The 24,018-nt window shown below is 53.5% G+C and overlaps 1 protein-coding gene and 1 non-coding gene across 9 annotated transcripts in view; both read right to left on the reverse strand.

Annotated features, from left to right (window-relative positions):
* Positions 1–24,018, reverse strand: part of ARHGAP23 (Rho GTPase activating protein 23) — a 79,343-nt gene that overhangs the window by 2,951 nt on the left and 52,374 nt on the right. For all 8 annotated transcript variants that reach the window (XM_058705473.1, XM_058705472.1, XM_058705475.1 and 5 more), the window contains 11 exons: positions 23,233–23,294; positions 22,823–22,953; positions 22,036–22,157; positions 21,491–21,646; positions 16,394–16,472; positions 13,568–13,641; positions 13,204–13,293; positions 12,253–12,378; positions 6,409–6,450; positions 5,754–5,850; positions 3,620–3,651 (listed from right to left, as the gene is read on the reverse strand). In XM_058705473.1, coding sequence (XP_058561456.1) covers positions 3,620–3,651; positions 5,754–5,850; positions 6,409–6,450; positions 12,253–12,378; positions 13,204–13,293; positions 13,568–13,641; positions 16,394–16,472; positions 21,491–21,646; positions 22,036–22,157; positions 22,823–22,953; positions 23,233–23,294 — 1,011 coding nt within the window. The remainder of the gene's footprint in view (positions 1–3,619; positions 3,652–5,753; positions 5,851–6,408; positions 6,451–12,252; positions 12,379–13,203; positions 13,294–13,567; positions 13,642–16,393; positions 16,473–21,490; positions 21,647–22,035; positions 22,158–22,822; positions 22,954–23,232; positions 23,295–24,018) is intronic.
* Positions 20,677–20,810, reverse strand: LOC131498621 (small nucleolar RNA SNORA70). Its single transcript, XR_009255505.1, has one exon. It is a non-coding gene; the product is annotated as a small nucleolar RNA SNORA70 (small nucleolar RNA).

Here is a 24,018-nt window from a genome sequence, read left to right on the forward strand (position 1 = left end):
TCCATCTCCACTCACTCCCACCTGGGAAACCTGCCTTTCCACCTAGGCAGTAGGTATGGGCCTCTCCAGGGCAACCGGCCCAAGTTCACTTCCCCTTCCCACTACAGCCCACTGCATTTCAGCCATCCCACCGGGGCCCCCACCCACAGTCCCCAACCCCACATCAATCTGGCCGGCTCGGCTGCCAGAAGTGGCTACCCAGTTCTGAACAATCTGAACGATCGGATTGAAGGCGCCCCCAAACAGTGATTTCCAACCCCACGCGGGGCAACTTCCTGCTGCACTGTCACTGCTAAGTCCTGTGAGTGTTTTCTGGTCCTGTCCTTCCGTGATGCCCCAGCAGAGCCCACGGGGACCCTCACGGGCCAACACCAAACTATCTCTTGAGCTCCAGAACTCTTCTTCCAATGGCAAATCCATCTCTAGCAAAGTGTCTGTAGGCACCTGAAACTCACCTATCTACAACTACACTAGGCTCCCTACACCTGCCCCAAACGACCTGCATTCATGTTCCCCACCTTCAGGTGGTTCCCTGCCTCCTTCTCCTTCCCTGCTGCTTCTCAGTTTTCCTGAAGTGACTCCCAAAGCCAGCTCATCCTCACCATCCTCTGTCCAGGCCCTTGCTCTGCCTTTTCTGGGTCTTTCTGCCATCTCCTGATAGGGGTCCCTGCCTCCAGCCTTGCCTTACCCCAGTCCCCCCTCCTCTAGAGCAGTCAGTCCTTCTAGGCAAGGCAGGAATCTGATCACCTCCAGACTCTGCAGGGCCCCCCACCTCCCCCAGGATGAAGCCCAGACACAGGGCCCTTTACAACCTATTGCCCGCTTTGCCAGCCCTCCCTACCCTAACCGCAACACACCCTTCACTCTGGCGATGCCCACCTGCCACACTGACTTGCCCTGAGCCACCACCGCCCCCTCTCCCTGCCCGCCTATTGCCGTATGAGCTCTTAGCCCTCTTCCTAGGCCCAGCTCAAATATGGCATCCTCTGTACAGCCACCTCTCAGCCCTCCCATGGCCTTTGAAAACACACCTACACCTGCTCTTCTCCCATCGGAATAGCTCTGTTTCCACATCATCTGTATCACACTCAGAGTTCCTTGAGAGCAAGGTCTGTGGCCTCTTTGTGTTTGCATCCATGACTCCTAGTGCAGTGCCCGCACATAACAGGTGCTCACTAAACGTTAAGTGACTGGGGGCGCCTGGGTGGCTCAGTCCGTTGAGCATCCAACTCTTGATTTCAGCTCAGGTCATGATCTCACTATATGAGTTCAAGCTCAGCTTCGGGCTCTACACTGACAGTACAGAGCCTGCTTGGGATTCTCTCTTTCCCTCACTCTCTGCCCCCACCCCCAAACATACATACATACATACATACATAAATGTTAAGTGAATGGACAAATGGGTGAATGCAGTCCCCTCAACACAGAAGGCCGTACATAAGCACAGGCTGAAACTGGTCCCCCTGCTGGGCTGGAATGACCTGCCCTGTGACCCCTTCTCACAGGTCACCTCCTGTTTCAGCCACGGTATAATAATGGAGACACAGAGATGCCTCGTGTGGCCACCGCATCCTATGTACTCTCTCTCACATCAGCTGGTTCTGAGGAAGCTAAAGCATGTCAGGGAGTCAGGATTCATAGGCATGCGGCTCCTGGGCCACGGCGGTCAATGCTGCACGGCTCCAGAAGGCAATCCCCGGAGTTGTGCGATCTGGCAGTTCTGCTCTGATCAACCTGAGGCACAGGGTAGCCAGTGCCACGGTCTTTTCTGGCCAGTGCTCTCTGAGGCGCTTGTGAGGCCACTAGGACCATCTGATCAAATTATCCTCTCATCCCAGCTAGTTACAGAAGCAGAGCAGTCATAATGGTCACTTCCAGGAATGCAGAGGTCGGTACATTCACATAAAGGCCAAGGCGTCAGCCCAGGAGAGGCTACGGGAAACCAGGGGGCTAGCAGGAGCGATGGGTGGGCTAGATTCAGGTCACTATAATGAACTTGCTCCCTGCCGTAGAAGTCTTATGACGGAGTGAGCTCCCCGTCCCCCCAGGCACACTGCGTGTCAGGCACACTGGGCTCGCTGGGACCTGGCCAGTGCTTAGAGACCCGGACAGACATGAGTCCAGTTCGATCACCAGAGTTTAGTGATTTCACTCACTACTATGAACAGAATTGTGTCCCCTTCCCCAAATTCGTATGCTGACGCCCTACCCCCCAGTGGGATAGTATTTGGAGATGGGGCCTTTGGGAGGTAATGAGGTCATGCCCTTGTGGTGGCATTAGTGCTCTTATAGAAAGAGACACCGGAGAGCTTTCTCTATTGTAATCTCTCTTTGCTGTATGAGGACACAGCAAGAAGGCGGCCATGTACGAGACAGAAAGAGAGCTCTCACCAGAAACTGACCATGCTGACCCCTTGATCTTGGACATCTAGCCTCAAGAACTGTGAGAAAAAATGGGGCGCCTGGGCGGCTCAGTCGGTTAAGCGTCCGACTTCAGCTCAGGTCATGATCTCACAGTTCATGAGTTCGAGCCCCGAGTCGAGCTCCGTGCTGACAGCTCAGAGCCCGAAGCCTGCTTCGGCTTCTGCGTCTCCCTGTCTCTGCCCCTGGCCCGCTCTCAAGAGACATTCGGTCTCTGTCTCTCTCAAAAGTAAATAAACATGAAAAAATATATAATAATAAAAGAACTGTGAGAAAATAAATTTCTCTCGTTTAAGCCATCCAGTCTGTGGTATTTTGTTATGGCAGCCAGAGCTAAGACACCAACCCCCTTGGCCATCAAGCTCTACATCCTTGCCTAATGGGTTCTGTCTCAGAGGGCAGGCCCTGGACGGCGAGTAGCTGGCTGTGAGAGCTGGTTCAAAACACCAGCTTCAGGTTCATTGATTTTCTCAGTTGTTTTCAATTTCATTGATTTATCCTCTTATCTTTGTTATTTCCTTCCTTCTGCCTGCTTTGGGCCCTCCAAAAAGAATATTAAGTACAGCAGACATACTTGTGGCTATAAGAAGAAATATTACACTTCATTGACAGGTGAGCAGCTGAGGATCAGAAAAGGGGTTAAACAACTTGCCTGATGTCCTGAAGCTAAGTGGTGGAGGCAGGACTCAGACCCAGGACTGTCTGTGCTTTTTTTCTTTCTTTTTAATTTTTAAAGTATTTATTTTGAGAGAGAGCGTGAGTGGGGGGAGGGGCAGAGAGAGACAGGGAGACAGAGAATCCCAAGCAGGCGCTAACAGCACGGAACCCAACACGGGCCTCGATCTCATGAGCCGTGAGATCATGACCTGAGCCGAAATCGAGAGTCGGACCCTTAACCGACTGAGCCACCCAGGCGCCGCGGACTGTGCGCTCTTAGCCACTGGGAACACTGCCCCTGGCCACCTGGCCACCTAACTCCCAGGCCGGATCCTTCTATTCCACCAGAGGCCTCACCCAGCACGGCCACGGTGAGTGACTTCCCTGCTTACCGCGGTACCCACAGTACCTCCTACTTTCCTTCCCTGTGACCAGCAACTTCCTCAGCATCCAGCGGCAATTCTCCCCATTCCCTTGGCCAAAATCAAGAAGTGGGACGGCTTAAGCAGGGAGAAAGCTTCAGAATTGCTTTGGCACTTACCTTGGACTTGGCTGGACTGGAGGTGGTGGAATCTGTTGGTGAGAGAGAGAAATACAAAGGAGAGTTAAATCGGGGCAGGAGAAGGCTGCCTTGTGAACATGATTCCCTCTCCCCGGAGGCTTCAGGAACCAGAGAGTTCAGACACCTGAGCTCTCCCCAGGTGTTGGGAGTGTGATGGGCTTCTGGTGTCATTTCCCATGGCCCAGGGACGGTACTGACGGCAATCACCACTTCCTTTCGAGGTAGGAAGTGACGTCAAGGCTGCCAGTTGTGAGACCCTCATTTGTCAGGGTCAAGGGCAAGGAGGGCTTCTCTTTGGGCCTAGGTCCTCTCCCCTCCCCTCCTGTCCCTGTTACTCTGAAGCACTAGAGAGAAAATGCCAAATATCAGACGCAGTCCACGGAAACCACAATGAAACACAGCGAATCACAGATGCTCTGGAGAAATGGAGACCACACAGTGCACAGACAAGGGGGCGCCCTACCTCCACCCTCACCACCACCCCCACTTCCGGGACAGGAGGAAGAAGAGGGACCCTGTGAATGATGGCGTCGAGGGGCAGACACCAAGTAGGTGGGACCCAGGAGGCAGAGCGCGCTGGTGACTAGGGCCTTGATAGGCTCCGCCTCCAGACTCCTCGTCCATCTGCCTTCCTGGGGGCAAGGCCCTGTTTATCACCAGAGTTACGAGAACGAGTAAAATCATTACATCAGTAGGACTGGGGTCCCGCTCCTTTAAGATCACTGGGGGTGGAGAAGGAACCACAACCAAATCCTGGCAGTGTCCTCTCCGGGACCGGGGAGGGGGTAGGCTGATCTAAGGACCTCCCGGGGTCTGACGGGGCAGTGGGCAGGCACAGTTAATCCACACTCTCTGGCAAGCAAGTGAGTCCTCCTCCCCACCCCTCCCCTGCACACGGTGAGAGGAGCAGATGGCCAACCACACAGTGACACACACGAGGCAGGGGAGCGGCAGCAGGTGATTAGAAGAAACGGGGGGCTCCTCTCTGCCATCCCCACCCACCTTGTCCCCTGGCTCCCTCCTCAGCCTGCCTCTTGTAACTAGGGGTGCTGCGCTAGGCCTCTGTCAGAGACAGGAGCCTTCATGAAGGGCGGCCCGCCCACAGGGCGGGAGAAGTTAATGCCTTGGGCAGAGGGGCTGCTCTGCTATGAGAGTCTACGGCCCTGAAACAGGACTTAGGGGCTGAGTGACCAGGGGCTCTGGTTTCAGAAGCGGGAAGAGTCAGCCCTCGGAGCCCACCAAGGCAGGAGCTGCAGTTTTAGAGAGGCTTCTGAGGGTGACATCACTCGTGTCCCGCAGGCTGGGTCCCCCTACCAGCCAAGCCTCCCCCTGTCCAGATAACCGGAGGTGACCGGGTTCAGCACAGAGAAAAGCCCAGAGTCTGGGGACCGCGACAGAGGTGAGGGAGCAGTCATGCGGTGCCCAGACTTCCCGGCAAGGGGCCAGGATCTGGCTCCGACAAATGCCTCCTTCCTCCTGAGAAGGGGCTTTCTGATGGGAGGGCTAGGGTGGGGGTATGTTGTTCACAAGTGGGGGTAGCCGGTATGTCAAGGGTGAGGTGCTCACAGCCCGGGACCTTTCTGCCTGCCCCTCGGGCCTGCCCAGCCTTCTTATAATCACCCGCCACTGTTAGTGACCGAGGCCGCAAATGCCACACTGTACCCTTTAAATCTCCAACAGGTCCGCTGGAGGAGGGGAAGGGGAGAAGAGAGAGGCAGGGTTCAGGGGCGGGAGGAGAGCACAGGGAGAAGAGAGAAGGGGACAGAGGGGTGCAAGGAGAAAAGGAAGAAAAATTAAAAAGAGGAACATGCCCAGAAGGACACAGCCCATGAGAAATAAAAAGCTTAGGAAGGAAACCAGTGAAGGAGGGCGAACAAAGCCCCTACCCAGCCCGGGGAGGGGCAGCTGAGCAGACAAGGAAGCGGGCCCACAGGCAAGCCAGACCTCCCCAGAGTGGAGAAGGCCCTGCCACAGCCCGGGTCTCTGTGGTGGGGGCAGGGAAGGGCCCCGCTGGGGCAGAGCAGGGAAGCTGGGCGTCTGGCCAGGCATCTGGGACCCTTGGGAATGTGAATCCCACCCCCACTCCCACCCGTTCCCAAGCCCCTGCACTCACCTGAACCTGGGTCACCAGGGGGCACTGTCCTGCCAATGTTAGGCAGGAGGTACTCAATGTTGGGCACTGACTGAGGCTCCTTGTCATCCACAGGAGTCTGCAAACAGGAGGAGGGTCAGCCAGCATGTCTTCAGATGGCTGGACCGTAGATCCCGCAAAACGGGGTAACCTGAGGCAGGGCCCATGACTCCTCCATCAGATTGGGGCTCACCAACTGTCTCTCTCATCAGCCAGGCACCCTTGAAGGCAGGTCCTACACGTACCCCATTAGACTGTTTTGTGCCTTCTCCAACACCTTGACTGAACCCCAAAGGCCGGAGCTGTGTCTCCACCATCAGATTGGATCTTTCTAAGATCTAGATCCTCCACATAAGACTGGAAGGTGGAGTCTGCCTTTGCTACTGGACTCAGTTTCCTTAGAGTGGCTTATACCTCCCCCCTTAGACTGGGGACTCATGAAGGCAAGGATTGTGTCTCCCATTAGACTGGAGGCTCCTGAGAAGAGGGCCTATGTTTCCTCCATCAGACTGGGAAGCCCCAAGGGCAGGGACCTTCCCCTGCTTGAGTCTTACTGCCTGCCCCCTCCCGGCCCCCAGCCTGAGATGCAGGCCCACCTCAGACCAGACCCACTCCACCCTCCCTCTGCATCACTTACTCTCTCTCCCTTGTCCTCGTCATCGCTGAAGAACCAGTCTGACTGCAGAGGAGATAAAAGGAAGTGGTGAAACTCAGCGTGGGAAGGGGCTGAGGGAAGACGGAGACACAGGCTCTGGACCTGCACAGTCCAGAGGACTCCACTCAGATGCCATATGGAATGGGGCGGGAGAAGGTCCTCCCTCTTCTCAACAACCCCCAGGCTGGCCTGGTCACTGGATGTTCCCAAGGGAACATGGATTTCCAGGACCAAACCCCACAGACTATGAGAAACCCTTGGGGAGAGAAAAGGCTGGACCCCAGTGCTGGAGGGAAATGCAGCCTGGAATGGGAAGGGCTGAGGATTGATGGAGGGCCAGTTCAGGAAAAGCTTCTCCGCCTGTTTTTCACTAGATATTGTCCAGAACACATCTCTGGGGCTCGCTCCCAACCGCAAGCCAGAAGCGGGGACAGCAGTGCCATCTAGCGCAGGCTGGGTCCACTGCAGAGAGAAGGCCCACCTGTTGCGGCAGCCAGAAGAGCCCTGGGCACCACATTAGCTACTGGGGTTGCCACTCTCTCCCCCAGCCAGAAGACAGAAGTGCCGGGAGGGAAATGTTAGGGGGTTCCCTGAGGGGCAGGCAGGAAAGAGTTTTCACATAAATGCCAAACAGGATAGAAAATAAAGTAAAAATCTGATTCGTAAGTATGTTTTGTGAAATCTGAGAATCTTAAGGATAAAACCCTAAAAGTTTTCTGGAGGAAAAAAAAGGTTGCTTACAAATGAGCATCAGCTGTAACTAGAACTTTCAGCAGCAGCAGCAGCAGACATAAGAAGATAAGTAGTATTTTCCTGTATTGCTGGATTATAAACGCAGGAATTTTGAGCCTAGAATTTTATACCCTGCTAAACTCTCAGTTGAGTGTGAACTAAAGCTACTTGAAGACATCAGAAAGCTTGCCGCACAAAGATTCTCTTAACTGTGTATAGGAGCACAGTTAAGAAATGACCCCGGGGTGGAGTGACCAGCTGGGAGAGGTCAGGATGAATGTCCACGGTCGATCCAAGCAAGGATACTCATATACACATACAACTGTACACACACAAAGTATATCCATGACACTGTGGATTTCGAACACAGAGGGAGAAACCGGTGATGGGTGACAGTACACTAAGGCACTTGGTTTTTAGATGTGGTGGAAGGAAGACAATGGATATTGATGAGCTTTAGGAATAATCAGTGAGAGTGAAGCATAAGTATGAGCTGTTATAATTGTATAATTAAACACAGATTGGGCTTTATACATTGTGTAATTTTCTTTTTTTTTTTTTTTTTTAATTTATTTTGAGAGAGCGAGAGCGAGCGTGGGAGGGGCGGAGAGAGGGAGAGACAGAATCCCAAGCAGGCTCCACACGCTGTCAGCACTCGGGGCTTTAACTCATGAACCGTGAGATCATGACCTGAGCAGAGATCAAGCTGGATGCTTAACCAAGCAGCCACCCAGGCTCCCCTAAATTATGTAATTTTCATATCAGGAAAACAAAAATCAATCCATCGAAAGCAAGGTAGGACAGATGGAAAAGAAATAAAATGAAAATGGGGTAAACAAAAAATGACACTTAAGACGGCAGAGAGAAGTCCCAACAACACAGAAATTGGAATCAATGAGTTAAGCTCACTGGTCGAAAGTTAACACACACAGAATATTAGGGGCGCCTGGCTGGCTCAGTTGCTAGTGTGCAACTCGATCTCAGACTCATGAGTTCGAGCCCCACATTGGGCATTACTTAAAAAAAAAATACTGTTTGTTGAAAAATAAATAAATACAATAAGACAGGGAACGTGGATTGAAAGGATACGTATTGCCCAATCAGACTGGGTAGTTATGGCGGGAGCAAAGTGGGGTCAGGGATGAAGGGGGAAACAAGGAGACTTGCAGGTTGATTATGACCATGTGCCATGAACCTCAGTTATTATTCGTCACAATCTGGCATATTATTAACTCAAATAAGTGGCAAAGGAGAGCAACAAGAAAGAGAAGAGAGGATAAGAAATAATGCAAGATCGAAAGTCAGTCTTCTCGGGCTCAAGTCCACCTCAGGTAAATGACTTCTTTGACTCTATTTACTTATCTGTAAAATGGGCCTAACAGCAGTATCTACTTCTAAAATTGTGGTGAGAAGGAAAATGAAATCCGGTATGGCTATTATAAGAAACTAGAAATACCAAGTGTTGATGAGGATGTGGGGAAAAGGGAACTGTCACACACTGTTGGTGGGAATGTAAATTGGTGCAGCCACTATGGAAACCAGCATGGAGGTTCCTCAAAAAATTAAAAATAGAACTACCCTACGATCCAGGAATGTCTGGGTGGCTCCGTCAGTTAAGCAACCGACTCTTGACCTCTGCTCAGGTCCATGACCTCACAGTTCGTGGGTTCCAGTCCCGAGTCAGTCTCTGCACGGACAGTGTGGAGCCTACCTGGGATTCTCTCTCTCTGTCCCTGCCCCTACTGGTGCTTTCTCTCTCTGTCTCTCTCTCTCAAAATAAACAAATAAACTTAAAAAAAAAAAAAAGAGCTAACCTATAATCTAGCAATTCTGCTTCTGGGTATTTATCTGAAGAAAACAAAAACACCAAGGAGAGATATCTGCACCCTTTTGTTCATTGCAGCACATTATCTACAACTAAGACACGGAAGTGGCCTGAGTGCCCACTGATGGAGGAATGGGTCAAGAAGATGTGGCATGTATATAAAATGGAATACAACTCAGCCACTGAAAGAAGGAAATCTTGCCATCTGTGACCACATGGATGGACCTTGAAGGTACCACGTATGTTAAATGAAACAAGTCACACAGAGAAAGACAAGTACCGTATGATCTCACACGTGGAATCTAAAACAAACAGATAGACGCGATCCAGGCTCATAGGTACAGAAAACAGGCTGGGGTGGGGCCGGGAGTGGGGGGTGGGCAAAGTGGGTGAAGGGGGTCAAAAGGTACAAACTTCCAGTTGCAAAATAAATAAGTCGCGGGGACGTAGCCTAGAGCATGATGACTGTGGTTAACAATACTGCATTGTGTTTTTGAAAGTTACTAAGAGAACAAGACTGAAAAATTCTCATGGCCAGAGAAGCAATTGTAACTATGTACGGTGACGGTATATGTATAGCGCTGATCATCTCATGGATATATACAAATACTGAATGGTCGTGTTGTTACACGTGAAACTAATCTCATGTCAATTATACCCTCCGCTTAAACATTTCAAAAATAATGAAATACCGTGTGTAAAATATTTAGTACAACACATTGCTAATGTACAATGAATGTTAGCCATCATTAAGAAAAAGTGCAGTCCCCAGAGACGGGCTGAATAGAGGGAGCCCTAAGAAGCCCAGCCTTTAATTCGGTTTGGAGGTACCCAAAAGTGCTGTGGGAGCCCAGAGGCTTCCGGGTAGCCCAGAGTTTTCTGGAAGAATTCACGCTAGCTGGTGCCACCCTGCTTTTGCACATCCCTGTGCCTGGAACGCTTTCTCCCTGCTCTGAATGGCTAAATTCCTCCGGGTGTCGTAAGACAGTTAAACTCGCCCCTGACTACGCTCCCAGCCCTATAGCCGGGGCAGGGTTAGGTCCTTCCATGGGCTTCCCTGGAGATAGTCCAGAGAATGAAGAAATGACATCTTCACTGAGGCACTGCTCCTTCACAGCAGGGCCTGGGTTCCAGTCACCCCTGCATCCCAGCACCTGCACCTGCCTCTGGGATGCCGATGAGGTCAATAATGGTGGTCGCTAATTCATATAACACCTCTTACCCGCTAAGTGGCATTTTAAGTGCTTCACGGACATTAACGCATGTAACCCTCACAATTACCGTGTGAGGTGAGCATTATTATCATCTCCACTTTACAGATGAGGAAACTGAGGCAAAAAGAGGGTAAGACCCTTGTTTAAGGCCCCACAGCATGTAAGGAGCAGAGCCAGAGTTGAACTTCAAGCAGGTGGGCTCCAGAGCCAGTGCCCTCAACTGCTACCTCAGCGGTTCTCAAGCGGGGTGCCTCTGCCTCCCATCCCCTGGAGGGGGGCATTTGGGAAAGTCGGCAGACATTTTCAGTTGTCACGACTGGAGGGAGGCTCCTGGCATCTAGCCAGAGATGTTGCTAACCATCCTGCACTACACAGGACAGAGCCCCACAAAGAATCATCTGGCCCCAAAGGTCACTAGTGCGGAGGCTGAGAGATCCCAGTGTATGCAGAGCGGCAATCATGTTCGAACAAATGCCTTGACGTGGTCTTTGGGTTGCAGCTGACTTAGTAAACATGGGAATGAGCTGGTTGGTGACTTGCCACTGGGAGGACAGGAGCCCCGGGTAGGGAGGCCAGGTGATGGCCGCAAAGTCACCCACGACCTGCAGCCATCCGCTGACAGGCCAGGGGCTCAGAGCCAGAGTCAGAGAAGTCTCTGCCGAGGTCCGATCCTGCCTGGGCCCGCGACTCCAGGGGCTCCGGGGGCCACGTGTTAGACTGGGGAGCTGAAATTTTCCAAGGGATAAGTTTTCCCAGACTAAGGCCTCATCGGGATCCCTGACACTGTCCAGCCAACCCTGGCCTCTCTGACAGCTAAAGGAGTGGGCCCGGGGCTGGTGGTCCCAAATGTTGGAATGAGAACAGGCTCTGACGTTCCCTCCCGAGGCTCAGAGCCCTGACCACCCAGTGGAGGAAGGAAATAAGCAGGCAAGGCCACTCGGCATGACCAAAGTCTACCCCACTGCCTCACATCACCAACCCTGGCCGGCCAAGCCAGCTCTAGGATGGACCCCGGAGTCTGGCCTCCCAGCAGGGGCTGAGGAAAGCACCAACTTTGGTCAGACAAAGCTGGCTTACAATCCTGGGGCTCCCACTTATAAGCTGCGTGACTTTGAGCAAGTCACTTTGCTTCTCTGAGCACTGGTTTCCTCATCTGTAAAATGGGAGTAACATGACCTGGTTTCCCTTCCCTAAAGTTTCTGTGACGTTGCAGACGCTGAGGACCCCATTCCGCTGGCCAGCTGCCAGTCTTATTTCTCCTGGAAGGAGGGGGTTGGGTTCCATCCACAGGCAGATTTGGAAATGGGAAATCTGTGATTTTTTTTTTTTTTTTTCTTGAAAATCTAGGATTTATAAAAGCATCCCTTAGGGCCCCAGAAGGGGGAGGCGCTGCCCTGAGTTTAGCTCTAGAGGACCAAAGCCTCCTGCGCCCTCTGCTGGCCGCTCTAGGTTCTCATCCCATCCTGGACAATAACTAGACTCCTTAGACACAACAGGGCTTGTGGTGCTTCTGGGAGCCATGAGAAGCGGGGAGACCAGCCCAAGACATACAGAGGACAAGTGCAGGATCCTGTCTTAGCCCTTGCTCCGCCCTGCTTCATCTGCGTCCCCTCCCCGGGCATCACCATTTGCTCCCCCAAGCCTCAGTGGGGCGGCAAGGCAGAGCTCTGCCCCTGCTCCCTACACCCGTCTGCGTGTTTCTACCAGGACGCTTTTCCTGGGGCCCCCTTCTGAACGTGCCCCTGCATTCACCCCTTGGCTGTCCAACCCAGCAGCACTTTCCCTGACCCTCCTCTGCCCTCTGACCCTCACCCTCATCTTAGAAGCTCAGGGGCCTCCTGATTCTCCTGCTGGGAATGGAACATTCTAGAAAGACAGGGATTCTAGGATCCATTCCTGTTTGGTCCGGAAACGCAGCCCATCGCTTCAGAAGGGCATGTGCCATCCCAGGAGCATTTGTTGAAGCTGCCTCATCCTCCACTGAGCACATCCGCCCAGGCGAGCAGGAGCGAAATGCCCAGGGGGACATGGCTTCCGCCTGGAGTGGCTGCTTACGTGCTGGATCAGCGTCTCCACGATCTTATAGCGATCAGGCATGTGGGTCACCATGTCCGCCATGTTGTCCTCAGACGTCCTCACCAGCGTTGGCCCAAAGACCAGGGCCAGGTTCCTGGGCTCCATCTGGGCAGGGGAGGAAAGCAGGTCAGCATCAACACCCCATGAGCTCTGACCTCCAGTCCCCCAGACCTTCCTCACCCCGGGCCCCTCAGGCCCAAGGCCCATCCTGAGCTATGCCTGGCTTAGGGGATGAACACCTCCTTGCTGGGTAAGGCAATGCCTCGCAAGTAGAGTACAGGCCAGATTTCAGCCTCGCTCATCCCCAGGCCTAGCAGCCGAGAGCAGTGCCCAGCCTGCTCACCCATACCGTGCTAACAGTGACAGATGCCAGAATAGGGACCTGCTGGAGGTTCTAAGGGTATTTTAAAACTGGGAGCATTCCTATAGCTCCATTCATTTTTGCAGAACCAGAAAATACAGAGGTCTGATTAGAAAAACACAATGTGGCATGAGAGACTGGTTTAGTCTGTAGAGTGAGCAACGCTTGATTTTAAGGTTATGAGTTTGAGCCCCATGTTGGGTGTAGAGATTACTTAAAATATTTTTTAAAAAAGGAAAAAAAAAGAAAGAAAGAAAGAAAGAAAGAAAGAAAGAAAGAAAGAAAGAAAAATGCAATGCAAGGGATTTGAGCTAAATCCGAGGATAGATTTCCATCAGACACAGAGGGACTGTGGCTCTCTGCCTCTGCGAGACCCTTCAGAAACTCCGGAGATGGCCCTCCGGGGAAGAAGCACTGGCTGGCATGGAAGGGTGGGGTGGGGACAGAGTGACTACGGAGGAGGGTGTGCCTAGAGGGTCTTGGGATTATCTGACCTGGAAGAGTCTAGAATATGCTGAAAGGACCCTATATGCCTCCTTCCCCCACATTCCATGCCAGAGTCCCCCCACCTTGTTTTTCTCCGAGTGGTCAGCAATGGTCTTCAGATGGCCCACGAGGAATTTGAGAGTCTCATAGTAGTGTCCTGGGAGATCCCGGATCTGGGCGGGAGCGAGAAGGGGCATGGGGCTGTGATGGCCTCCCCATCTCCCCAGCACACCCCACAGGGGCTCCCACCGCCATACCTCCGGGGTCTGGAAACCACCCTCTAGCCAGCCCCCTTGGAGAGATGGAGAAACGGAGGCCCAGAGCGGAGAAGGGCGTCTCCAAGGTCACAGAGGGAAGTGGCGGCACTGGGCTCCAGGCCTCCCCAGGGGGGCGGGGTGCTCTCAGGCCCAGTGTGCCTTTTGCCCGAGGGCGTCTCTCTTTCCTTACCAGCTTCCGGAGCGTCTTCATCCGCTCTCTCGAGTCTTCGATGCGATTGGCCTCGATGAAGTCGTTGTATTTGTCTAGAACACAGTGAAGACTCTTTAGAGAGGTGGGAGGCAGTCCCTTCTCCCACTCTCACGGTGCTTCCAAGCTGAGGAGGCCCAGGCTGCTCCAGCTCAGCATCAGTGGCGGGGGGCAGCTCCATGACCTTGTGTCTATGTGACCAAACCCACTACAGCTGCACTCAGGGGCGCACCCGACCTGGGGCAGCCCGGGTGTGTTTGGGAAGAAGTAGGACCTGAGCCGCACATGGATACTGGAAAAGAGGTCCTCGTCCCAGGCTCCGGGACAAGGACACCACAAGGTCAGAAGAGGTTACCTAGAAAGAGGGAGGGGCCCTTTCAGCCTCCAGACGCCCACCCCACCTGTGTCAAAATGCCCCCAACTCCCTTCAGAAGAAGTGCATGGGGAACTTTAAAACATGGAACAGGCTAAGTTTATTCTGAAACTCATCTGACGAGTAGATGCATAAGGAGAGCGGAGAACAGTCTGTAAAGGAAGAGTCACGAGGGAGGGCTTGCCCTATCCGATACTGAAACGCGCTAAAAAGATAGCATAGCTTCAGCAGCCTGGGCCTCACGGAGGAGGCTGGCCAAGGACAAGGACACAGAAAGGAGGGGAACAGGCCACGTGGATCTTTACTATGTGATAAAGGCAGCGTTTCAAATCAGTGGGGAAGGATGGAGGGGTCAATAAATGTCCCTGGGACAATTAGCTATCTTGTTGGGGGAACAAAAATCCATTTCCAGCCCACATAAGAATACACAAACATGTGTGATCGCATGAGAGAGCCAAATGTCAAAGTTGCTAAAATCTTGGGAAAACCAAGAAAACGTCTTTACAACCATAAGACCTTCCTAAACACGAGATGCAGGATCCATTAAAGATGAACAGCTTTGACTACACTTAATTGTTTTCAATTTCTGCCCTGAACAGTTAATAGGCAAATGGCAGACCGAGAGCAAAGCTCCGCAAAAACTAGCCAAGGGTTAATACCCATAATACACAAGAGCTTGTCTCGTACAAATCGATACCAAAAAAGACAAACAGCCCAATAGGAAAATGGGCACACGGTCTGAACAGGAAATGAGAGGACACAGAAAAGGCCAGTAAACTAATGAAAGGATAGTTAATTTCCCTAATAATGAAAGAAATGAAAATGAAAACATAACGAGATGACATTTCCCTCAACCAATTAAGAGAAGTCTAATAAAATGCTGATAACATCGAGGGTGGATGGGGCCAATTCTCTCCTATGCTGTTGGTCAGAGTATGAACTAGGGCCTTCTTCTCAGAGGGCAGCTTGACATTAGCTTTCAAAAATGTTGACCAGGACTTTGACCTGGAAATTCTACAGCCTAGGAACCCACCTCTAGGACACCGATCCGGGCAGGTAGGGACACGTTCAAGGAAAGCCATTGCAACGTGTTTTGTAAGAGCAAAAATTGGAACACAACCTGAATAGCCATCAATAGGGGAGTGATTAGGCAAATTATAGTCTATTCCGACTGTCAACTACCAGGTGGTTGATTTAAAAGAAGAACGGGTAGAGCTCTTTGTACAGACACGAATGAATCTCAGAATGACAAGCCTCCTTTTGTTAAGAACCCCCACCCCCCCACCCCCAGGGGTGTGCTGAATCCTGCTCACACCGGCTCCCGAGGGCCAAAGGTGTTCTCTTCTGACTCCACGTTGGTGGCAGCTTATCGGTAGCTTGAAATAAGGCACAGTAGGAGTAATTGTACCATGGAGACTACAGATCAAGGCTTTTTTCCCTTGAGAGCCAGATGGCAAACATTTGCCAGCACGCAGGCAAACTCACCCAACTCTAGACCCTATCTATGCATGGTTGCCTCCGTCACATGTGTAAGGGGGTCTGGGAAAACAAACAGATCAGCGAACGGTCAAGAGCTGGGCTCTGGAGCCGGAAGCCTGGGGCTGAATCCTGGCTCTGACACTGACAACGTGCGTGACCTTGGGCAAATGACTTTAACCTCAGTTTCCTCATCTGTACAGTGGAGACAATAGTACCTACTCCATGGAGTTGTAGGGAGCAGTGCTTGGCACATAGCAAATGCTCAGAAAGGCTCAGGATAGTCTCCAGGGATAGGGACTAGGAGAGTGACAGGGACCTTCGGGTGTCCTTTATTTGCATCTATACTAAGTTTGTTACAAGCCCATGTTTCTCTTGTATTGAAACAAAAACCCAGGGTGCCTGGGTGGCTCAAGCGGTTAAGCCTCAACTTTGGCTCAGGTCACGAGCTCGCGGTTTGTGAGTTCGAGCTCCATGTCGGGTTCTATGCTGACAGCTGGGAGCCTGGAGCCTGCTTTAGATTCTGTGTCTCCTTCTCTCTCTCTCTCTCTCTGCCCCTCCCCTGCTCTCTCTCTCTCAAAAAAAAATAAATAAATAAACACTGGGGCACCTGGGTGGCTCAGTTAGGCATCCGACATTGGCTTGGGTCATGATCTCACTGTTCCTGAGTTCAAGCCCCACGTCAGGCTCTGTGCTGACAGCTCAGAGCCTGGAGCCTGCTCTGGATTCTGTATCTGCCTCTCTCTCTCTGCCCCTCCCCTGCTCACACTCTGTCTCTCTCTGTCTCTCAAAAATAAATGTTAAAACAATTAAATAAATAAATAAGCATTAAAAAAAAAAAACAACAACAACAAAAACCCAATGAGTAAAGCCAACAAACCCAATAAAACGAAGTGGTCAGAGTGCAGCACAGACAGGTGTCCCTCCTCCTCCCGTCCTCCACTTCCACCCCCACTCACCGTCGGTGAAAAGAGGCTCAGGCAGTTTTCGGAAGAAGGACTTGAGCAGGCTGCTGATCACATTGAGGTCCTGCCAGCGCTGGGGAGAGGGCGAAGACGTCAGGTCCCAGGCAGGCCCAGCGGGGTGCGCAGACCCCATCCCCGCCCCCCAGGCCCAGCCCAGGTGCCCACGCCTCCATGCTAGTCTAGCCCGGCCCGGCCCTCCCTGGGGTACACCCACACCAAGCTCTGCCCAGACCAGGGAATCTCCGGCCTAAGGAGACTCATCAGGGTGGTGGCGGCAGAACAGCGCCCAGCTAGGTCCTGGCCCCCTGACCGGCCGGCCCCGACCCCTCCCTGCTCCAGCAAGCCCAGTGAGCTCCAGCATTTACCCACCCACAGCAAGTACTAGTTACCTCCTTTGGTGCAAGCACTATGGGACGGAAGTGAGGGAAACCTCCTTGGTGGTTGGACCTCCTCGGGCCTACCAGCACTCAATCCTGCCTCCCAGGGCTCCCCATTTAGTGGAGAGCCACCCTTGGACCCCCTCTCCTTATCCATGACATAGCAGTCATTCATGCCTGGCACCTGCCTATCTCAGGCCTTTTGCACATGCCAATTCCCTCCCCTAGAAGTTTCCTCCCCTGCCCTTCACAGGCCAGCCTCCTCATCCTACCCAAATGCCATCTCTGCAGAGACACCTTCCCTGACAGTCACAGCTAACACAGCCACCACTGCCCCTGCCCCTTCATCTGTACAACAGCCCTGACCTTGTTTCTTCCATGGCACTTGCCATACTTTGTCACCGTTGTATGCATTTTTTTCCTTCCCTGCCTACCTGCCTGGCAGGACTGTCTGTCCTGTCCTGTCTGCCCTGTCCCCCACTGTGCTCCTACCGCCTAGTGAGCTCAGTTAGCCTGGCACCTATATGGCCTAAGTCAGTAGTTCTCAACAGGGGCAGAATCACACCCCCAGGGACAGAACCCCCTTGGTTTCCACAACCAGAGTCTGGGGATGCTTTTAAACTTTCTGTGACACACAGGACACCTTCCCACAACAAAGAATTATTCTGCAAGGCATCAAGATTGAGAAACCTGGGTTGTTTTTTTTTAATGTTTACTTATTTTTGAGAGAGAGAGAGAGAGAGAGAGAGAGAGAGAGAGAGCACGCAGGGGAAGGGCAGAGAGAAAGGGACACAGAATCTGAAACAGGCTCCAGGCTCCAGGCTCCAAGCTGTCAGCACAGAGCCCGACGCGGGGCTCAAATTCACAAACTGCAAGATCATGACCTAAGTCAAAGTCGGACGCTTAAACAACTGAGCCACCCAGGTACCCCAAGAAACCCTGTTTTAAATAAATGGATGGTTGGGGCGCCTGGGTGGCTCAGTTGGTTAAGCATCGACTTCAGCTCGGGTCTGATCTGTTTGTGGGTTCAAGCCCCACATCGGGTTCTGTGCTGACAGCTCAGAGCCTGGAGCCTGCTTCGGATTCTGTGTCTCCCTCTCTCTTTCTAATCTTCCCCCGCTCACATCTGTCTCTCTCTCTCAAAAATAAATAAACATTAAAAAAAAAATTGTTTTTAAATAAATGGATTGTTGAATGCAAGAATGAATGAAGCATGGCCGATCACTGTCCCTTGTGTCCACGAGGGGGCACCATCACCCCGTGCAAAGTCCAGGGTAACAGCCTTGACCGGAAGGGCTCAGAGTAACTCAGGCCCGGAAAACAAGGTAACACCTTCCACAAAGACACGCAGCTCCACAACACACACACTCAGTACAATGGCCCCACACCATCCCACAAACAATACCCTCCCCCTCAGGTTCATCAGGAGTTACGGTCACCCGGCCCACAGCACTTAACTTCCAGCAGTCCCCAAGACGGAGGACAGGACTGGTGTCTGAGACAAACTACACGCCCAGCACACTCTGGGCCCTGACTTCGGTCCGCTGCCCCCCAGCCCCGGCCATGCTTCTCCCTGGCTAAGCCCCGGCGAATGTGCTTCTGGGCATATCCACCCCAAGCCAGCACAGGGCCCGCCCACCGGCCCCATCACCTCCTGGCTGTTCTCATCTCCCAGCTGCCAAACCCAAGGCTTCCGGACCCCTCCCACGTGCACACATCTGCCACTCATCCCCAGCCTCACCTGAGCCCCCCCTCTCCTCTGTCCCACACGGAGCCTGGCCCTTCACTCCTGCTGCCCACCCTCTGCCCACATAGCCGTTCCCTCCATCGTCCCACTCTGTGCCCCAACACCACCGTGTCCAGCCTCCAGTGCACTCTTGGGGACTGCCTGTTTGTGCCATCACCCCAAATCCGGGGGGGGGCCCTGCCTGACACACCTTCCCTCTTGGGCCCTACTCCCCAGTTTCTGCCAGAGAGATACCACCAGCCCCCAGCTCAAACGTTGGCTCCTCCCTGCATCCCCCTTCCTCCCTCTCATGTGGTCAACTCCTAGAGCTGCTCCCATCTTCCTTATTCCCCTGGGGCCACCGTGTCCTCCTGGCCCCTTGCACTTCCCCCATGTCAGCAATTTCTCCCTCGGATGCCCCGCTCTGGGCCTCCCTCATTTGTATCCGTCAGACATAAGCTAAAGCAGACTCCACGCTCATTTATGCCTCCCCAGCTGAAGAACGACTGAAGGCTCCCTGTTGTCCCCACTGTCAAGATCAAAGACTTCAGTGGCGCCATCAAAAGCCCTCCACCTCCTGCCCCGGGCCTCATCCTCCCCACTGGCAAGCCCAGGAAGGAGGAATGAAACGGGCCTGTTCTCTGTCTCGACACTCAGACCCTGCTCTGGGATTTTGGAAAATGCCATCGTTCCCAGCCTGGACTGCCTTCTTGTCCACCTGCCCCCTCCCGTTCACGCTTCAAAGATTCCAACACTCAAGTCTACCACCTGCTTCGGCCCTCGGCATCTTCTCCTTCCTCATCGCACAATCTGGCCCTTGGTGAGAGAGCAGCCTTTTCCCTTGGCCACTGTCCCACACGTACTGATCCTGTCTCCCCCATTTTTTCCCCAAGGGCAGGAAGACGGTCAGGTATCGCATAAAGCTTCACTAAATATGTGACTCATGGGACCTCATTGCCCAGATTCATGGTTTTCCAAAAATCTTCTTCAGCAGAGCCCCTTTTTGCCAGACAGAAGCATACGTGAAAACCCAATATGAAAAAAAAAAAAAAAAGACATTCAAAACAGAACAAAGCAGATTTCTCTAGTTTGAACAAAGACTGGGGTTCCTGACCTGCTCCCAGCCTCCCACAGCTTTTTGGGGGAATACAGTTTGAGAAACACTGACCCTGCTGCAAATTCTGTTTGTTTGTTTTTTTTCACATTAAAATATCTCTTTGGGGGGCGCCTGGGCGGCTCAGTCAGTTAATCCTCCGACTTTGGCTCAGGTCACCATCTTGTGGTTCGTGAGTTTGAGCCCCGTGTCAGGCTCTGTGCTGACAGCTCAGAGCCTGGAGCCTGCTTCGGATTCTGTGTCTCCCTCTCTCTTTGACTCTCCCCCATTTGCGTTCTGTCGCTTTCTCGCTCTAAAAATAAATAAAACATTTAAAAAAAATTTTTTTTTAATTCTTTTAATATATATTTTTTTGGGGGGTGCCTAGGTGGCTCCGTCAGTTAAACGTCTGGCCCTTGGTTTTGGCTCAGGTCATGATCTCATGGTTTGTAGATTCAAGCCCCACGTTGGGCTCTGTGCTGACAGGGCAGAGCCTGCTTGGGATTCTTTCTCTCTGCTCCTCCCCTGCTCATGCTCGCTCTCTCTCAAAATAAATACTTAAAAATATATATATTTCTTTAGTTTTTTTCCAGCTTTACTGAGATAGAACTGACATTTTTTTTAAAAAGCAAGCTTTTTTTTTTTTTTTTTACAGGAAGTGGAACTTAGTGGTGGGCATGAATAGGGAGGGACAGCGCCAAGGTTCTCATGAATGCAGAACCCAGCAGTTGTCCAAGGGGCCACGATTAGGGATGTATTTGACCCCCAGCCATCTGGGATGAGCCGCTTTTCGGCCACCACGTCTATAAATTCATCCGCAATAAACTGAGTAAAGCCCCACTTCTTGGGAATGTGGATCTTCTGGTGGCCAGGGAACTTGAACTTGGTCCTATGTAGGGCCTCGATCACAGACTCCTTGTTCTGCAATTTGGTAGAGATGGACATGATGACTTGGCCGATGCGGACCTTGGCCACCATGACCGGGGGCTTTCCAAAGGTGCCCTGTCCCCCCATACTGCATACCCGTCTGGAGCCTAGACCGGAGACAGCATGAGGCCAAACCTCAATGTCCACTGGGAAAGGCTGTCTCCAAGGTCCCTTAGGGCAGCCTATACAATCGACAGGCTACATACACCACCAAGGAGGCTGCTGTTTGCAGCCGCGGCACCCTGGGTCCCCGTGGGCAAAGAGCACAGTCGGCTTAACCGGCTGCTGAACCTGCTGCAAACTTTTAAGTGTGGCTGTCAAACTGCTTCACGAGCCGGCTTTGTCTCATCTGACCGGCCCCTCCTCTCCCCACGTTGCAACTATTCGAAGTCCTGGCTGCTCCAGAAAATACCACAGGCTCCCCTTCTAAGCCAGGGGTCTGCGGAGCACAGCCTGTGGGTCAAGTCCAGCCTGCGGCCTGGTTTTGTGCGGCCCTGGAGCTAAGAACGGTTTTCACGTGTTTAAAGGACTGAAGAAAAAGAAGGAGGAGGGGGAGGAGACCGCGTGGTAACCAGCACCTAAAACATCTGCTACCTGGTCCTTTACAGAGAAGGTGAGTCGACTGTTGGCAAACCTTCAGGGCCCGCCCCTTCGCCCAGGCCATTCCCTCGGCCCGGAATGCCCTCGCCCGGCTTTCGCCGGCGTTTAGTGAACTCTACTCATCCTCAAGGCCCCCAAACTATTGCCAGCGAGCCTCTGCCTCAAGGCTCCCTAGCCACGACTGCACCTGTCAGGCCTCAGTCGGGGGGATGCCCATCCCCGGGCCTGGCCCGCAAGGACAGGTCCCGTCTCACCCGTCTTCGTGCCCCGGCCCGCTGCCAGGCATGCTGCAGGGTACAAGGAACACGACAGACACACACGCCGCCTCGGCCCCTCCCCGCCTCCACAGACTCCCCGGCTGCACCCACCTCATCCTGTAGGTTGATGTCCCCGGGCCCACGGTTGAGCTGCTCCTGTAGGCTGGACACCACTGCATTGTTACCAGGCACTCGGTAAATGCCCGTGGACTCCAGACCCCGTGCCTCCACGATGCGACAGCACGCAGCCACGATCAAGGGGACCCGCTGGGACAGGCAGGGCAGACGTGTTAGGAAGGTAAAAGGCAGGATTCCCCACCGGTGAGCCAGAAGGTGGGGGAAGGCCAAAACGGGAGCGGTACACGGCCGGAGCTGCTGCCCGGGGGCCCCATGCAGGGGAACAGAAGGCCCTCACCGTCTCCGGGCACCAGAGCCTCACCACGGTGGGCACGGGAGCACTGACTGGAGGGCGGGGATTCCGGGCTCTGCCTCAGTTCTGCTGTTCCCTCCCTGGGCTCTGGCCCCCGACAACCCCCACAACCGCGGTGTCTCTAAGATGAGGCGGAGAGCTGGTTCCAAAGTCCCTCACAGCTCTGACCCTCTGTGCCTTGGTCTGCCCCCTTCTCTGCCTGCCCTGGAGTACGGCGGGGGCTCACCTGGTTCTCTATGGCTGGTTGGCACTCCTCCAGACGGACCCCAAACGCCCTAGGAGCTGCCTTCTTGTTCTTCTTGATGATGTTGATGCCCCATGGGGTTTTGGGAGTGGTAGCACTGTCATCTGGGGTCGGAGAAGGCAGACAAAGTCAGGGCGAGCGGGGGGCGGGGGCGGCCGGGGAGGGGCAGCAGCCACACTTGGTCACACACACCCACCCATGTTTGGACATGTGGGGACTCCATCAGAAAGGCAACTGGAATGCTGAGGGCTGATGGGAAATTATATCCTGAGAGAAGGCCTCAGAGATGAGGGGGTTTATTCCTGAGGAGTCAGCCCTCGGAGAAAAGTAAGGACTTCTATATGGCCTCGAGGGCTAAAACAACAAGGTGGGGGTCGCAGATTCTGAACAACCAAAGAAAGAACTTTCTAATAGTCGAAAGCATATAAAGAGGGGAAAAGGCCGCCTCCAGAGAGGATGAGCCTCCTGCTCCTGAAGGGAGACAGGCAGGGACTTGGAGAACACCCAGCTGGGATGTCACGGAGGGAAATCCGGTTCCAGGCGCTTCCAGCCCTGAGACTCTGAAAGCCCCTAGACCCTCACAGGCATACACACACAGGCTGACATACCAGGATAATCCTGGCACACACCCAACCCAACACATGTGCGCGTGCACACACACACACACACACACACAAGCCCTTGGCTCCCATGTAGACCCACAGAACTGACCCCCACCCTCCCACATGTGCACACACACATACTGCCCCCTTAGCAGCCACCTTCCTACCCTTGCTCCCTGCGGACTGGTCCTGAGTCCTGAAGCCACGTGCGGTGCTCTGTTTGAGGAACTCAGACTTGAGGCCCCCCAGGCCACGAGAGACTTTGGGGGAGGAGTCAGCTTTGGGCCCAGAGCTATGGCTGTGTAGGAAAAGGAGGAGAGGAAAAGTCTTCATCTGGGGTCACCCAACATGCCACCTGCCCCAGCCTCCTACCACTTTAGACCTCCTCTCCAGCCCTGACGAATCCCTCCTTGTCCTTCTGGGGACTGGAGGCTCTGCCTACCCACCCACCCACCCCCACCCCCGTAGAGGGTGATTCAGAGGCTGCCTCGGGCCTGGAGGTGGGCCAGGAGGATGACCTCTGTCTGGAGTGCCCTCCGCCTCATGGTCAAGACTATTCATGAGAGCTGGACCTCACCTTACTTTGCGATAATCATTAAGCTTCTTGCTGATCAGAGCTTGGTTGGCACAGCCGGGGTCCTGGAGGAAAGGAAAGAGAAAGCAGACCCCCTCAGTGCCCACAGCCAGCCAACTCAGGCCTCATCCCTGGCCCCTGCCTCGGCTTCGCCAGCTGGAGGGCTCACACCCTGGAGCGAGAAAGACCAGGGCTGGACTCCCGAGCACCCCCTCACCAGCTGTGTGACCTAGGTAATCCACTGGCCTCTCTGAGCCTCAGTCTCCTCCACAGTAACAAAGAAGATAACATGGCAACCTCAGGGTTGGGCTGCAGAATTGTGCATGTAGCACTCATCACATTCCTGGCCAGGCACAGAGGAGATGCCCCTAGGACTGGCAGCCCTGGCAATAATGGAAGTACACCCCTGACTGTACCCTGCTGGGGACAGCCCAGCCAGGCCCCCCAGAACAGGGGCCACACATTCCAGGTACCTTCCTCCCTACAGTAAGGAAAGACAATGTCCTGAGGGGAGCAGAGCCTGGTTCAGCCAAAGGATGTGTCTCTTGTCAGTAAGAGGGTCTGTGGCCCAGAGGCCAGGTGCTGGCACCCCTCTCCCCCTGGCCCACCATCCTCATGGCAGAGACCAGCCCCCGAGCTCAGGACCCCCCCAGAGCTGTGTGCACGTGAGCAAAGGCACCTCGGTGCAGGCCCCTGCTGGAGGGGGGCGAGCAAGTGAAACGGAAACGTCAGCCCCGGCTCTGGGTGTGCAGCTGCAGCTGCCCAAGAGGGGGCGCCATTGAGAAACTA

Source organism: Neofelis nebulosa, chromosome 16, assembly GCF_028018385.1.
Source record: "Neofelis nebulosa isolate mNeoNeb1 chromosome 16, mNeoNeb1.pri, whole genome shotgun sequence".
Classification (NCBI taxonomy): domain Eukaryota; kingdom Metazoa; phylum Chordata; class Mammalia; order Carnivora; family Felidae; genus Neofelis; species Neofelis nebulosa.